Genomic DNA, 15,831 nt, shown 5'->3' with positions numbered 1-15,831 from the left:
GTCTCATGGCAGCACGGACACCTCGAATACGAGGTTTCCCCCGCTGTATACGTATGCATAGTTCGCTTCGAGAGCCTCATTCTTGCCCAGCTTTGCCATTGTATTCAAGCAATAAGCCCGTAAACAGATAGATCTATAAAGAGACTCAAATCCACCTAACCCTGGACCATCCAAACCCCATCATCCATCATACTAAGACAAAAGTACGAACTACCACAATCACTCTATACTACAATCCCCCTGCCACAATGTACATAAACATTCAACTCTTCATATCAACCCTCACCCTTTTAACCCTCACAAACGCGGAATACCTAGCCGCCGCCGCCCAAATCACCGCCGCACCACAATACCACGCCCTGCACGCCCGCCAAGACACCTACTACACCTGCGACTCGGGGTATACATCATGCGTAGGCTGGGGAGCCTGTTGTCCGTCCGGCGCGGCATGCACCGTCATCGACGGCCAGCGCGGCTGCGACGCAGTCTGCAATGGCGTCGAAGTGTGTGGACATTTATGCTGTGATATTGGATTCCAGTGCTCCGCGAATAGCGTTTGTGTTACGGAGGGGTATGCGGGTGGAAGTGTGGAGACGGTCACAACGAGTGTTGTTGAAAGTATTGTGACAACGAGTTCGTCGGTGGAGGAGGATGGGGGTGCGACGTATACTATTTTGCCGTATACGTCGACTACACCTACGCCGTCGAGTACGCCGGTGTCAATTGCTTCGTCGAGTGCTTTGGGATCTAGTTCTTCGGGGGCAGCATCGACTGGAAGTAGTGTCGGGGTGTCTTCGTCTTCTGGTGCAGCTACATCTTCATCGTCTTCGACAACGCCGGTTCAGACTACGGGGAGTTCGGGGGCGGCTGCTTTGGAAAGGAGCTCTGTGGTGATCTGTATGGTTGCGCTGTTCTTGGGGATTATTCTTTGAGACGGAGATTATTTAGTTTGGATGGTGATGGTACGACTTATGATGGTCAATTGCTATTCTGATGGACATTCGTTACTAAATCCAGACGAGATGGAATAATGACATATGTTTGTTGCACTCTTCTTGGCCAGAGAAACTATCGACTACGATATCGGATTGTAGTCGAAGTAAACGCCTACCTGAACGTTGACACTCCGTTCGGATGAAGCATACAATCTACAGTAGGAACTATCAAGATAGCGCACAGATAGAATCATACAAGAATAACATTAACCCAATCAATAATACTCCATTGCAACACCCCCTGCCCGATACGCCGTGGGTATAACAATTGACAGTCGTAGAACTCATACATAAGAAGAGCAAGTATCACTCTTCATGAAAGCAAAGCGCTTCGAGATTCCTCGAGGTCGCCTTACTTCCCAAGGGTCTTCCGGCACTCATCACAGTACCACGTACCGACTGGCTCACGAGTCAGTCCCACACACTTCCAGTGGAACCACTCGTAGGGACAACTGTCGTTGTCGCATGCTACCATGTCACCGTGGCTGACAGTGCGGCAGGTGCAGTACACTTTGGTGTCCTCGACACCCTCGTCCTCTTCTTCGTCATCATCCATATCCTCATCACCGTCGGCGACATCGCTCTTGTCCGAGTCCGACATGTCAGCACTACTGAGCATGGAGTCGTCGTCTTCATCTCCCTCGCCAGTGGGAGACTTCTTGGATGCCTTGACACGGCCGCTGGCGCTGGATGAGCGCTTGGTGTGCTTGCTGGATGCAGAGGCCTTGATCTTCTTGACCTGTTGGTGCGGCGCAACCTTCTTGGTCAATGCCTTTTTAACGGTGGCTGCGCGCGGTCCAACACTGCCTGCGCGGCTGCCAGCAGGAGTGCCAGCTTTGGGCGTTCCGGGACCCATGGAGGACTGGCGCAGGTTGGATGAGGCCGCGGGAAGTGTGCCTAGGGAGGCATTCATCAGTCGGCGGCGTTTAGAGTCCACTGCACCGGCGGAAGACTCGCGTTGGCGCTGCTGAAGGTGGACAGCTGTAGTTGCAGCGGGAGTTGCAGGTGCAGAGCTGCGAGCACCTCCTTGTGCAGCAAGAGCGGCTGGACCTGGAGCCCTCGCGCTAGCCTGGTTCAGACGCTGGGCTGCAGCAAGGATAAGATTGGCGTTTCCGGACGAAGTGTTGAGCGGAGTAGCGTAGGAGGGGGATTCGGAGGGTGTAGAGTCCGGGAAGAACACCTTGGGTGGATCGCGGTATTGGTTTTTGTTGTCGAAGAGTGAAGGGAGAGGCGGATCATTAGGGAGCACGCCGTCGTTGACAAGATCGCGGAGGCGCATATCCAGGCGTTTGATTTGGCGATCCAAGAGCACGCATGCTTTGTCGCTCAGCTGGATCTTCTCATCCTGTAGCTGTATGGCCCGGTCATAGCTCTCAAGCACTGCCTTGTTGTACTGCTCCTCCTTGGGGTTCGGCGCGAGACTGCCGTTCGCCTTAATGAATTTCTGGATGCTGCCATCCTTGGAGTTGATCGTGGCTCGGCAATCTTGCATGACCTTATCTTTGGCTTGAATTTCCTCCATCAGGTGATTGATCTCAAGGGGCAAGTTGGCCGCATCGTGCACAAACTGTTCAAGGACTGTCGCGCAGTCCTCCGCGCCGTGTGCCATGGGCGGTTTTCGGGTAGCGGCTGCAGGCCGCTGCTGAGGGGCTTTCTGAGAGGCTTTCTGAATAGGAGTCTTGCGATTTGCGTTCTTGGAACGTGTAGGAGGACCTTTTTTCTTCGGTCTTCCACGAGGGCGACGGGGAGGTTGAGGAAGAGAGGGAGGTGGAGGTGGATTCTCAAAGGCGCCTTCTGGTCTTGGTTCCTTGACAATGAGCCGCAGTCGAACAGTCCGCGGCTGGAACGCTGACTCAGCCGGGGCAGGAGGAGCACCAGCCACAGGAGGGTCACTAGCCGCAGGAGCACCAGCCGCGATTCCCGCTGAGTCAGACGTGGCTGGTGGACCCGCCGGCGGGGACTCTTGATTGGTATCCATCACTTAACCAGATTTATGTACTTTCAACCTGCAGAAGTTTCAAGCAATAGGATGATTTCGATGGCTATTGCAATGTGGACGACTTTCAAAGATGGGAAGGGTGTGTGAAGAAGTTCGGGTTTTCCGGAGAGATGGCAAGGTGGAAGAATTACCTCCAGGTTGTTACTGCGCGGACAAACAGCGCGACACATTTTGATGGCTGGAAGTAATAGACAATATGGAAGCTGCCCTGGGTTGATGCTCCGTACTCGTTACACTGGTTGGGTCCTACGTGCCTTCCTTTTTGAGTGTTCTAAAAATGGTTGATTTGACTCTGATAGTAGAGTGTCTATCCGAGGGATATCGTGGAGGCTATGGCCGTAATGATAATGGTATACTACCTAAGTTTTATTGATAAAACTGGCTATGGAATTACAACTATATTATAATAGTCTATTTCTTAAATCTTTAAAGAATTTCCGCATGGAACAACCTTCAATGCTTCCATCTCTATATCCGCCTGCATCTACATCATGCACATCAGTCCGTGCAAACAAGACAAACACCAATCATATCGGGATTTTCCCCGCGATGAGGCGTTTGCTTGCGTCAACTTTCATGAGGAGCAGCTTAAAACGCCCGCCTCGCCCGCGTTTACTTATCGGACTCATCCGTACACCTCCAGCTCCTTCAGCACCAAATTTTGAATCATATTTCCCCCAATTGACCCCTGAACCTTGAGATCGGCGCATCCGATTAACCAGTAGAATGGGCCAGGATGCAACCCCTCCCTTGCCGGAGGGCATCTTCTCCCTTCTGGATACGGATTTGTACAAGTTGACTATGCAATGCGCTATTCTCAAGTACTTCCCTGACGTCTGTAAGTGACCAGGATCTTGTTGTTGAACTAGAGACCCTCTAATTCGGTATAGATGTGACCTACGGCTTCACGAATCGGACCCCGCACATGAAGTTGCGGCGCGGGGCATACAAATGGCTCCTGGAGCAGATGGCCAGTGAGTACCCCCTTGAAGTGCTAGCCAGCCCTATCCTAAAGCCATTCATCTGACATGACTGCTATCCAGAGCTCGCCAATGTTCGTGTCACCGCGGAAGAGCGCGCATGGCTGAAGAAAAAATGCCCCTACCTTAACGATACCTACCTCACCTTCCTCGAGACCTTCCAGCTCCGACCAGACGAGCAAATCGATATCAAGTTCACCCCCACGCCGCAAGACACTGGTAGCGACGAGGACGAGGGTGTCGTCGAATACATCATCAAGGGTCTCTGGGTAGATACGATCTTGTATGAGATCCCGCTGTTGGCCCTGACCAGTCAGGCGTATTTCATGTTCAGCGATACGGACTGGGACCACAGTCACCAGGAGGAGAAGGCATTCCGCAAGGGCTGCGAGCTTTTGGAGAATGGCTGCGTGTTCTCGGAGTTTGGCTCGCGGCGGCGCAGAGATTATCATACCCATGATTTGGTTATGAAGGGCCTTTGTCGGGCTGCGGAGGAAGGGAAGAAGCATGGCTGGAAGGGCGTGCTGACTGGTACTAGCAATGTGCATTTTGCTATGAAGTATGATGTTGGCGCTGTTGGTACCGTGGCGCATGAGTGGTACATGACCATTGCGGCTATCACGGAGGACTACGAGAATGCTAACGAGCTGGCACTGCGGTACTGGCTTGGCTGCTTTGGCGAGGGTGTAAGCTTTCATCCGGTTATTCGTGATATTCGGAGAGACATCTGCTAACAAAGGATCATACAGGTCCTTGGTATCGCTCTGACCGACACCTTCGGTACACCAGCCTTCCTAGACGCCTTCCGCAAGCCAATTCGCGAAGCTCCCGTGCAAAGCGATGCTTCCGCGAATCCCCCAGTTACAACCGATATCCATGTTGACCACTCCGCCTCCACCCAGACTTACGCCCAGGTCTACACCGGCGTCCGCCAGGACTCGGGCGACCCAACCTACTTTGTCAAGATGGTGCGCGATTTCTACGATCGGGAGGGCATCACCGATAAGAAGACGGTCGTTTTCTCGGACTCGCTCAACATCGAGCACTGCCTGGAGTACAAGGCGATTGCCGAGGAAGCCAACTTTAACCCTACATTCGGCGTGGGAACTTTCTTCACGAGTAAGTGCAGCCCATCGGCTTCATACTGAATACCACTAGCCCAGGTCATATTAACACCCTCCAGATGACTTCAAAAACAAATCCAACGGCGAAAAGTCCAAGCCCCTCAACATCGTCATCAAAATCGCTACTGCCAACGGTCGTCCGGCTGTCAAGCTGAGCGATAACATGGGCAAGAACACCGGTGATAGCGCCAAGGTGCAGGAGGTGAAGCAGAAACTTGGCTACACCGAGCAATCGTGGGTCGAAGGTGATGAGGCTAACCGCTGGGCTGGACGGCCATAGTTAGTGCGTGCGTTGCTAGCATATGCGTGATGATCTGATGGGACGATGGGGGTGGAGGATTGTTTTGCTTTCTGCGAAGACATGTTATCCGATAGAGAAGAAATGCCGGGCAACTGGCAATGATATCCATTTAATAGAGTAGAAATTGCAGTGTCGGCAATTGTTTGAGCATCCCCTTTGTTGTTTCAATCCGAAGTGGATGTGTAAAAAAGAAAAGATCCTGTCAATTCGGAAATGCAAATGCTTTCAAATTCATGTTCATAGCCTGTGACCCATGTCCAATCCATAGTCCCAAATTATATACACATCCTATGTACCATAAGTCCCTTCCAAAGTAGATACACGAAAATCAAAATCGCAAAATCAAGATAAGAGACGAGAGCTCTTGAGAAATCCCACACAAACATCCTAAAACCCTTCATCCCCAGTCTGAAATCCGAGATCCCGATCCAAATCCCCCGTAATATCCCCATGCCCATGTCCGGTAGAATGATGCCTAAACTGCGGCCCGGACTCATCATCATCCTTCAACGTAAACGCAAACAAATCTTGTTCCGCCTCCGGCTCGCTGATCTGCTGTGCTAGACTCTGCGTGCGGCGTGGACCAGAGCCAGAGCCAGGACCGTTGTTGGTGAAGATATCTGCGGTGGGCTTGTCCAGCTCTGGGAGGGATGTGTTTCGGAAGAGGGCCTGGGTCCAGTCGATCGCGTCGAGGTCTGTTGTTGGGGAGAGGGTGGTTTGTTTTGTGCTTGGGATGTGATGGGAGTGGCCGTTGGTGTTGGTGTTGGTGTTGGTGTTGGTGTTGGTGTTGGAGTTTGCGTGGGGGGTTGTGTTTGTGGGAGGGGAGGAGAGGGCCGGGAAGGAGTCGAAGTCGAATGTGAGGAATGAGAATGGGTTTTCGTCTGATGGGGGGAGTGGAGTGTTCGGGACAGCGAAGTGGTCGTCAAAGTCGTTGGGGAAGGGACGGCGTGTGTTTTGTGCTGCGTTATTGTTATGTGATGGAGAGGTGGTATTTAGATTGTGTTGATGGTGATGTGACCCGTTGGCATCGCTGTTGATATTGGTAGATGCAGCCCTTACACGAGATTTTGGGGTCTCGGCATCGCCGGCGGGCTTATCTTCCAAATGGCGGAGGGAATGGGGAGTTGCGATCGAGTCCGCGCTGCTCGGTTTCCTAGCATCGGTGTACGCTGGGGCCGTGTCGGTGTCGAAATTGTATTGCATGATCTGGAAGAATGTGTTGGAGTTGTAATTTCCGGTTTGCATTTTGATTGCAGCTTCAAGATTCGCAAACTCGACGCCGGCAGCTGGGTAGATGTCCTTTAGACAGTGGAGCACCTGTATACAACGGTGGAAGTTGGAGATGCTGCTTTCACGGACGGCCGGGTTGTCGGAGGTAGAGTTTGATAGATGCGCGACTGCAGCTGGGAGTATGACTGTCACGCCTGATTGCGGCAGGAAGCGCGTGAGATTGAGCTGGTTAAGGCCCTGGATGATATGTGTGATGCCCGTGGCTGCATCTTGCATCTTGGTCCGGGCCACATTTCGCCATTCAAGGCGTGACTTTGACTGGTCTTTTGAGTGCATGGCCCACGGCCGATGCAGAGCACTTGTGGTGGCGTGATAGAGCATGCGCAGCATAGCTCCGTGCAGAAGTAACACGTCCTCGCCATCACGGAAGTTGTTTCGCGATGCTGGTATAAACTGAGCGTCTTTGGGAAGTGCACTCAACCAAGAATCAAGCTTTTGGCTACACCGCGTGAACTCCGACTCCGAGGCCTGCCGAGGAATCAAAGTGACTGTAGTGCGGTCCGTGGCTCCGAACTGACGCTGCGAAGGAGCATATTGCGCGAAAAGGACCCTGCCAATACATTGACAGAGCTTCACTTTTTCAATGAACATGGTCGCCAGGCGCTTTTGGTGTGACACGTCCTCAAGCTGTCGACAATGGAATAGAGCCACTACGGATGGCGAGTATGGCTCGAAATCGAAATCTTCCAGTTTAAGCATGGGTACGTTACTGGTACCCTCATTAACCTGCAATGGGCGTCGCACACCCATGGCAATGAGTCGGTCGCGTGAGTATATGCACCACCAAATTCGCATACGCAGTCGGCGCATCTTTGGGTCCAGGTCGCCGGTCGAAGGGTCCTTGTTGAGCCCAATCGAATGTGCTTGAGTATTGCAGATACCTATCCAGTCCCAGATATCTCGATGTAAGCCGTTCTCAGGATCGGACCAGTATGTCATCAACAGTAATGTTTGCAGAATGACGATACGATCTTCCTCGCAGTCGAGAGAGTAGAGTAACTATAGGATAATCAGTGGAAGTCCCAAAGCTGCTCAAGAAACGAGACCATTCGCTTACCCTTAACCGCGTATAAAACGCATTGCGCGCACTCTTCCTTGTCGAGTAACCCGCATCCTGGAGATGTTTGATATCGATAAAAGCGGTGCCAACAAACATGACCGCCTGAAAAAGCAGCACGCTAACATTCCCCTGGGGATCATTCTCCGCAACACATCTCAAAAACTCCTGCAAATTGAGCACGGGCATAAAACTATGCACCCACTGAATATACGACCTCAACAACTCATTCCGCAACCCAGTTTCGGGAATCGACAACGCCCCACGGAAGCGCAAAAATTCCAGATCCTCAGGCGCAATACTATCAGGCAGTGGTTTCAAAAAGCGAGGCTCGTCGTCCAGAATCGCCGTCAACGGATCAAAGTCCGGGTCGATCAGGTCCTGCACCGCAGAGACCATGTTCGCTAGCGGGAGCGAGTTGTAGACGGCTGGGTTGCCCAGCGTGCGCCAGCCGTTGATCGGCTTCGTCTCGTGTAGCCATGGTGCCTTGGGGTCGTAGCCCTGAAGGTGGTGGCGCTTGGACGTGGGTTCGGAGTGGGAGTCGGCTTGTTGTAGCTTGCGCTTGAGGGCCAGCGTGTTGCTGTCTGGGGATCGAGGCATGGCCGCTTCATGCAAGGGGCGTCCACATTAGGGTCGAGGGGGATTTCAAGGCGCCGGACTCGATAGTTGACATTGCAGATCGGCGAAAAGAGGGTTGGTCGGAGGAGAGCCCGCTTTAGCCCCGGCATTCAAAGGCGGTGTTCGGGAACCGGGGCATTTTTGTGGGGTTTGTGGGGGGACAAAGTCTGATCTTACAAATACAAGGGATACCTAAGTAGATACTGTCGAGTAGGATATACTAGTCAAAGTAACTCTCTAGAACATAATTAAAGTCTAGATTTGTGATAGACCTGTAGGTTTACAAATTGGTCTAACTTGTGCTAGAACGATATCCTGAGTACATGCAAGAAGAACCGCGACCAAACTCTAAATCTGCCAGTTCCCACGAGGTGTAGATGATGAGTGAGATAGCTTATATCCATGAGCTTAAAGGCCTTGACTAATTAGAATCTTAGAATTAACTCTTCATATTACGACTTAAACTTTGGCAAGTTGGCAGATATACGACGATCCTAGCTTGAAATAACATCGCTGCGCTCAACCTACGATGAAACACGACAGAAATGCGCGGGTAGAATCGTTAATTTCTTTTCTAGCCACTGATCTCTAGATCGATATGATTCGTGTAGGCAGTTTCCTGCCAAAGCCATCAAGCGTAACCCCTGACTGTCCGAAAGATACAGATGAGCAGTTGCTGCTCGGTTCGAAGGACAGCCGATGCCGGGGAAATAATCACAGTAAAACAACGCCATCGCTATGCACAAATCCTTTTTTTGGTCCTTCCATCTTGCATGCAAAAGGGAGACACCGTGTGGGTCACGGTGTCTGGATGGTAGATGAGGTATGAGAGTGGGAGGGGCTCTCTTCCTCTGTGGTGTTTGATGAGGTTCGGTTGCAAGAATACCGGTCTCGTGCAGCAATAATTCCCGGAGGAAGGATAGCCATGCCACCACGATGGAAAACCTTGCAAACCTAACCGTCATGTTCAAGAATCAGAACCCGAGCACCTTCTCGTACCACGGGTCAAAGTATTCGCATGTCTCCGGGCTGATGGCAGCACCGGGTGAGCAAAGGCGGATGTTAGGGCAAGAACCGCAGGGCGACTCGGTCATTCCATTCTTGCCCAGGCCGAGAATAGGCGAGCCGGCTGACTCTTCGGCGGCGGGTTTCCGGGACTGACTAGCCTTGACCTCATCGGGCTTCTTGAGCGACTTGTAGTTGCCGCCGTTGTTTAGCGCCACGAGTTTCTTGTCGAAGCAGAGCATTTTCAGTAGCTCGATGACGCGCTCTTCTGGAAGACGCACGGGAGTGATACCGCTCTGGTTGACCTCACTAGTGATTGTTTCGACGGTCGGGTAACCAGAGTAATTGGCTGGATAGGGGAGGTACGTCTTCTCTGACTCAGACTTGACTTCTGCCATGCCGGTGGCAGTCTTGATTCGCTTGCCGCGGCCACGGTCGGCGGCAGGCACTTCATACCAGCTGCGTAGGCTCACTTTGAATTCGATATAACCAGCGACACTGTTAATGAAATTGGCATCGAGAACACCGTCCGTGAACCAGGCACCTCCGGTGATGTCTTCGCTCGGGGCTAGGCCCGCGAGCATGTACATCTTCCGAGTCGGGTACTTGACATTGTGAATACTCTTGATGTAGTTTTTGCTCTCGAGGGATTTCACGCAACGGTCGAGGATGGATTTGTGAAGATTCGTACGGGATTGAATAGTGCGCACCCAGACGCCGGAGCGTCCGCTGGAGTGGATGACATTGTACACCAAGCTCTCGTCGGGGCTAAGATTCTGAAGTCTAAAAGAAAAAAAAATCGAATTAGCAACCAAGTCTTCGCCGGAAAATTTCACACCCTTGGAAGAAACACGACGAAGAAAAAGAATGACTTACTTCTCGGCATCGTCACGAGAAATAATCTTCCATGCGAGGCGGTTATTGGCGCCTTGGTGGAGTCGAAACAATTTTTGATCAACCAGCGACTGGGCGCATTTCAGCAGTAGGTCAATTTCTCCCTTAGGAATGACATCGAGGGCGAGTAGATCTTGCTGATAGAAGAGGTGGTCGGCTTCGAACCTCTCGAGGCAGGCGTCGTAGAGCCGCGAGGCGACCTCGGTCACACGAGACGCCATGGCTGTGGGGGGGAGACTTGAGAGAGGCTGGGAGGAGGCTCAGCTGGGGAGAGTGATCGGGTAGAAGAGACACAATTAAGGGTTGAGGGGAGAGGTCATATTCCACTCAAGCATCTGCAGAAGCAGGGAGGAGCCGGTTTAAAGGATCATGGTGACTGGCTTGGGCGGAGAGTGAGAATGAGTCAGGAAATCGGATTGAATCCAGAGAAGTGTGAATGACAAAAAACACCGTTTGGCGACTTTTTCGCAGCGGGGATGTCGGGTACGCCCAATTGGGTTTAGTGCATCCGGAGCTTAAGACTGTCACGCCGCCCGCAGGCCTCAGGCATCAGAGATCTTCCGGAAATTTCGAGAAGCTCGGCCAACGGAGCGAGCTCATAACCAACAGTCCCCGGAAACCTCATTGACCTTCCTCCTCTTACACTTCCCGTTTATACCCCTACCACCACCACCACCATGGCTGACGCTTTGAAGGCTGAGGGCAACAAGGCCTTCTCGGCCAAGGACTATCCGACTGCCATGTATGTTTTGTTACCCCGCCTTTAAATGGGCCCTAGGAATGGCTGGAAGCGTAGTTGCTAATATGAGCACTTGATTTCACTAGTGAGAAGTTCACACAAGCTATTGCTATTGAACCCGAGAACCACATCCTTTACTCCAACCGTTCCGCTGTCTACTCTGCTCAAACTGAGTACCAAAAAGCCCTCGAGGATGCCGAGAAGGCCATTAGCATCAAGCCCGATTGGTCCAAGGGTCAGCTCCGCAAGGGTGCTGCCTACCGGGGCTTGGGTGACCTGCGTAAGTGATGCATACGGTGGATCGTGGAAAGAGCTGTAGCCGCTGACAAGGTGATCTGGTAGTGGCCGCCCACGACGCATACGAGGAGGCATTGAACCTTGAGCCCGGCAACGAGCAGGCCAAGTCCGGGCTGAACGCCGTTCAGCGCGCCATCAACGCCGAGGCCACGGCCGATGGTGTTGAGGGTGACCCTACCGGTGGTCTGGGTGGCATGTTCAACGACCCTGCCCTGTTCCAGAAGCTCGCCAACAACCCCAAGACCGCGGCCCTGCTGGGCGATGCCGAGTTCATGGCGAAGCTGAAGAAGATTCAACAAAACCCCAACAGCGTTGGCGAGGAGATTAGGGACCCCCGCTTCCTGCAGGTGATGAGTGTTCTTCTGGGCATTGACATGAGCTTCGGTGCTCCCGAGGGTGGCCCTGCCGGTGCTCAGGCTGAGCCCACGCCACAGGCCAAGCCCGCTCCTCCGCAGCCCAAGAAGGAGCCCACCCCCGAGCCTGAGGATGAGGAGGCTATTGCCAAGAAGAAGGCCCAGGAGGCTGGTGATGCTGAGAAGAAGATTGGTAACGACTTCTACAAGAAGAAGGAGCTTGACAAGGCCATTGAGCACTACGAGAAGGCCTGGGAGTTGAACAAGGATATCACCTACCTGAACAACATTGGTGCTGCCAAGTTCGAGAAGGGTGACTACCAGGGTACCGTCGAGACCTGCCAGAAGGCCGTTGAGGAGGGTCGCGATCTGCGCGCCGATTTCAAGACCATTGCCAAGTAAGATATTCCCTGCCACCGAGCTTGAAAAAGCATCCGTCTTTACTGACCACTTGATTAGGGCTTTCACCCGTATTGGCTCTGCCTACGAGAAGATGGGCGACCTCACCCAGGCCATCGAATACTTCAACAAGTCTCTCATGGAACACCGCACCCCCGAAGCCCTGACCAAGCTCCGCGCCGCCGAGAAGACCAAGGTCACCGCCGAGAAGGACGCCTACGTCGACTCCTCCCTTGCCGAAAAGGCCCGCGAGCTCGGCCAACAGAAGTTCCAGGAAGCCGACTGGCCCGGTGCCGTCGACGCCTTCACCGAGATGACCAAGCGCGCGCCCAAGGACCCTCGCGGCTTCTCCAACCGTGCCGCTGCTCTAATCAAGCTAATGGCATTCCCCCAGGCCGTGCAGGACTGCGACGAGGCTATTTCCCGCGACCCCAAGTTCATCCGTGCGTACATGCGCAAGGGTCAGGCCCTCGTTGCTATGAAGGAGTACAACCGTGCTATTGATACGTTTACCGAGGCTGCGGAGCAGGATGACGGCACCCATGCCCGCGAGATTGAGCAGCAGCAGCAGAAGTGTCTGGAGGCGCAGTTCAGTGCTCGTGCTGGCGAGACTGAGCAGCAGACGATGGAGCGCATTCAGAATGACCCTGAGGTATGTCGCACAGTCTTCGAGGCCGAAGAGTCGACCCATGATAGTCGGAAGTGATACTAATCTCAAATTGTAGATCATGGCCATCCTTAACGACCCCGTCATGCAAAGCATCCTCAACCAGGCCAAGAGCGACCCCGCCGCTCTGCAAGAGCACATGAAGAACGCGTCCGTGCGCATCAAGATCCAGAAGCTCATGGCCGCCGGTGTGATCCGCATGGGCCGGTAAACTGGGGAGGTATTAAAATGCCGATATTCTTTATTTCAGGGCAGACCAGCCGTCCAGTTAAGGTTTTGTAGGTCTTTACGAACCTTGATTTTGGGACAGCTGTGTCTAACCTGCGTAATTTATTGCCACGAATTTCAAGATGTGACGAGTTGTGCAGCAGATATCCGTACTTTAGTTCCATTTTATGCTAAAATCGAGATTGTGTCATGGTTTTGCTTTGGACTAAACTTTTGGTAATAGTATTTTCTTGTTTATTGGGGTGGCTGGACTGAGTAGAGTCTGTAGTGTGATCGAGAGATCAGCTTTAGGCGTGGAGCTAAAGCTCCAGCTCCTTCGTGTTTAGGACTGACCAATTCGAACTCCGCACGGTCCAACCTCAAAACTTCGGACTCGGACTTGACCGTGAGAAATCTCAAGAAAGCCGAGGGTAAACTCGAAAAAGCAAAAACAGAAGACAACGCAATCGCAAGTGGGGAAGACAGGAACGGATGGCTGGGATAGTCTGGTACTTTGGACGCATACCTACTGTAAGTTCCTAGGCACTTACAGAGGAGCTATGTCGAATAAAAGTACACGTTCTATTTTGACTTTACACATTATCAACCTGCAGCAATGACAACACAATCACACATGATTTAGTATAATTAGACTTCTACTAGAGTCAACCTTGAAAGAGGGGGCGATGGCCTGGCCACGCCATGCCAAGTGGAACTCCAAGTCCAAGCACGAGGAACAAGTTCCAGCCACCGTGAATAATTCCGTGCAAAAGCATTGACGGACATCTGGCATCGGTCATTTTGTCACGATCCATGTGGCTGGAAAGTGACAGATCGCAATCCCGAGGTTGCGGTCTGCCAGTGCCCAGTGCCCAGTGCCAGGTTTACCGTATGCACGAACGGAGTTGGATACTTTGAACACAGTTTCGTGTATGTAGCAGTTGTCCAGTCAAGAACATCAATTACGACGCATTGTCCCATTGTCACACTCGACATGCATGATGTCTGCCCACTCTTCTCTTCGTGCTGGAGCTGAACTGAAGAAAGAACTGTGGATAGTGGATACCTACTCCGATAAGTCCAAGTGGTTCATACGTACAGTACATATTGGGTGGCCCTAGAGAAGATAGGGAACTTTACTCCGGCGAACCCTCGGGTTTCGGGAACCATGCCTTGTGCCACGACATTTTGGACTCGTTTGATTGGATAAATGGCTAGGAAATGGACCTTTTGTTTTTGTTTTTTGGCAGGGTAAAAGGGAAAAGGTGGGTTTTTGGTTTCTGGGTGTGGGTTAGGGCGATCGGTGTGAGCTCCCAATGGGAAGGGTGCGAGTGGGAATCGGCCCAATGGGGAGGGTAAACTATTGAAGAGAGTACGATAGTGTTTTTTTTTTCGTCTTGACTTTGTGGACGTGGCAGGGGATGAATAGAATTTGGGAGATCGAATAGTTGTTGTACAGAAGTATAAGGGGGTTAAAATGGGATATAAGTAGAGTACTGCCCCCTGTCCCTGCCCCCTGTACTTGACCCTCGAAATCTCCTGATTCCGTATACCCGATAATACGCTGATGCCTGGCTGTAGGGGTAGGGACTGACTACAGTAGGGCTGGTGCTTCCCCTTGCCCAGCCACAGCGACTCCACTGAAAAGAAATGGAGTGACCAACGCGAAGGTATTGAGCATTACCTATTGGCTAGGTGGTTGGTTACTTGGCCCGAAGCAGAAATGTGGTGGAATGATGGTTGTGTGGCGGTGCTAATCGAATAGTTCGTTGTTAGTGGCTGACCTTCTTATCACTAGTGGAGTGGAAAGAGACGAAAAAAAAAAAAAAACTACTATAGTACCACCAGGAATAAATTACTGAGATCAGATTTTGAAGGTGAATAGTCTTCGTATGGCGTTCGGAGTATAAAATGCCTTGGCAGGGGATGTTAGGGATGAAGTGTCAAACCATGGGACATTATTAAGTTAACTACGGAGTAGGTTTACTGTAAGTGTCGTGGAAGAACCGAGGAACCTTCCGAGTCAAGATCGCCCTAACTAGCTCCATCTCGTATTGTAGCTCTGGCAATTTCTTTGCTGGTTGATCCTTTCATTAGTTAGGAACTTTGATAGAATAGCACTACTCTATAGCACTCGTACAACTTTCTCACTATTGTCCGACCGAATAGATAGAGTAGTGATCAACTAATCTAGTTTCCAGTAGTTTAGTAGCAAATCCAGTAATCCACCGACAGACGTCACTGATCTTCGATCGCCCGGGGACGATCGCTGCCCTTTTGTTCCCATTGCGCTCCGACACTGTAATTATTGTCAAGGGCCGACTAAAAATGTAATTGCGTAGGCTCATCTATCTGTACACTTGGCATACTGTATTATCTGACCAGTTTCTTTAACCAGAACTTCGTACCTTGTCCACGGATGTAACAGCCCGTAACGTACCAACTGATACCCAGCCACAAGCGTGCGATGCTTGACGCAAGCGGCTGGGCTTGCGAGTCCCCCCATCCCCAATTGGCTTCGGGCTCTTCTTCTTGCTGGTGCTGCTATTCGCTTGTCCTTTGCTTCTTGTCCTCTTCTCTTCAACTTTTCCCTCTTCTGCTCCCACCTCGGAACAGTTCTTTCTTCTCCTCTCCCCCAACCCCCTCCCTTTCTCCCTTCAACATCCATCATCGAGGACCTCGATAGCTCCCCGGCCCTCTGAGTAGTAAGCGCCCTCGGGCCCTCCTCCCCCTCACCAACTTTACCAAGACCTGGAAATCCCCAGATTCCCCTCCGACCTCGTCACACCATACCATACTCACCCATATCAACCCTCAATCCGCGCAAATCTAACGAGTTCATCCTTTCAATAATAGACCCCCCAGTCCTACTCTTCACTTACGAATTGCCCTCGTGAGGCCATATT

At 51.9% G+C, this 15,831-nt stretch overlaps 7 protein-coding genes across 7 annotated transcripts; 3 read left to right on the top strand and 4 right to left on the bottom strand.

The window, feature by feature from the left end:
- Positions 1–248: 248 nt before the first annotated feature.
- On the top strand, positions 249–932 carry N7496_000223 (uncharacterized protein; the record flags this gene model as incomplete). Its single annotated transcript, XM_056693154.1, has 1 exon — positions 249–932. The coding sequence occupies one exon, from the start codon at positions 249–251 to the stop codon at positions 930–932; it is 684 nt and encodes a 227-aa protein (XP_056559883.1).
- A 415-nt stretch (positions 933–1,347) lies between these two features.
- N7496_000222 (putative PHD finger domain protein) lies at positions 1,348–2,973 on the bottom strand (the record flags this gene model as incomplete). The annotated part of the gene is made up of 1 exon (XM_056693153.1): positions 1,348–2,973. The coding sequence occupies one exon, from the start codon at positions 2,971–2,973 to the stop codon at positions 1,348–1,350; it is 1,626 nt and encodes a 541-aa protein (XP_056559882.1).
- Positions 2,974–3,720: 747 nt separating this feature from the next.
- Positions 3,721–5,378, top strand: N7496_000221 (nicotinate phosphoribosyltransferase; the record flags this gene model as incomplete). The annotated part of the gene is made up of 5 exons (XM_056693152.1): positions 3,721–3,832; positions 3,885–3,968; positions 4,038–4,660; positions 4,724–5,093; positions 5,158–5,378. The coding sequence occupies 5 exons, from the start codon at positions 3,721–3,723 to the stop codon at positions 5,376–5,378; spliced, it is 1,410 nt and encodes a 469-aa protein (XP_056559881.1).
- Positions 5,379–5,786: 408 nt separating this feature from the next.
- N7496_000220 (transcription factor domain-containing protein) lies at positions 5,787–8,346 on the bottom strand (the record flags this gene model as incomplete). Its single annotated transcript, XM_056693151.1, has 2 exons — positions 5,787–7,688; positions 7,747–8,346. The coding sequence occupies 2 exons, from the start codon at positions 8,344–8,346 to the stop codon at positions 5,787–5,789; spliced, it is 2,502 nt and encodes an 833-aa protein (XP_056559880.1).
- Positions 8,347–9,338: 992 nt separating this feature from the next.
- On the bottom strand, positions 9,339–10,484 carry N7496_000219 (RPC34 RNA polymerase subunit family protein; the record flags this gene model as incomplete). The annotated part of the gene is made up of 2 exons (XM_056693150.1): positions 9,339–10,152; positions 10,246–10,484. The coding sequence occupies 2 exons, from the start codon at positions 10,482–10,484 to the stop codon at positions 9,339–9,341; spliced, it is 1,053 nt and encodes a 350-aa protein (XP_056559879.1).
- Positions 10,485–10,940: 456 nt separating this feature from the next.
- On the top strand, positions 10,941–12,929 carry sti1 (Hsp90 cochaperone STI1; the record flags this gene model as incomplete). Its single annotated transcript, XM_056693149.1, has 5 exons — positions 10,941–11,005; positions 11,089–11,282; positions 11,345–12,050; positions 12,112–12,703; positions 12,777–12,929. The coding sequence occupies 5 exons, from the start codon at positions 10,941–10,943 to the stop codon at positions 12,927–12,929; spliced, it is 1,710 nt and encodes a 569-aa protein (XP_056559878.1).
- An 800-nt stretch (positions 12,930–13,729) lies between these two features.
- Positions 13,730–14,031, bottom strand: N7496_000217 (uncharacterized protein; the record flags this gene model as incomplete). The annotated part of the gene is made up of 2 exons (XM_056693148.1): positions 13,730–13,962; positions 14,025–14,031. 2 exons carry the CDS (start codon positions 14,029–14,031, stop codon positions 13,730–13,732), a joined length of 240 nt encoding a protein of 79 aa, XP_056559877.1.
- Between the last annotated feature and the right edge of the window lie 1,800 nt (positions 14,032–15,831).

This window comes from Penicillium cataractarum (assembly GCF_028827025.1).
Source record: "Penicillium cataractarum strain IBT 29864 chromosome Unknown utg000001l, whole genome shotgun sequence".
NCBI lineage: Eukaryota > Fungi > Ascomycota > Eurotiomycetes > Eurotiales > Aspergillaceae > Penicillium > Penicillium cataractarum.
This window is presented reverse-complemented; position numbering and strand designations above follow the sequence as displayed.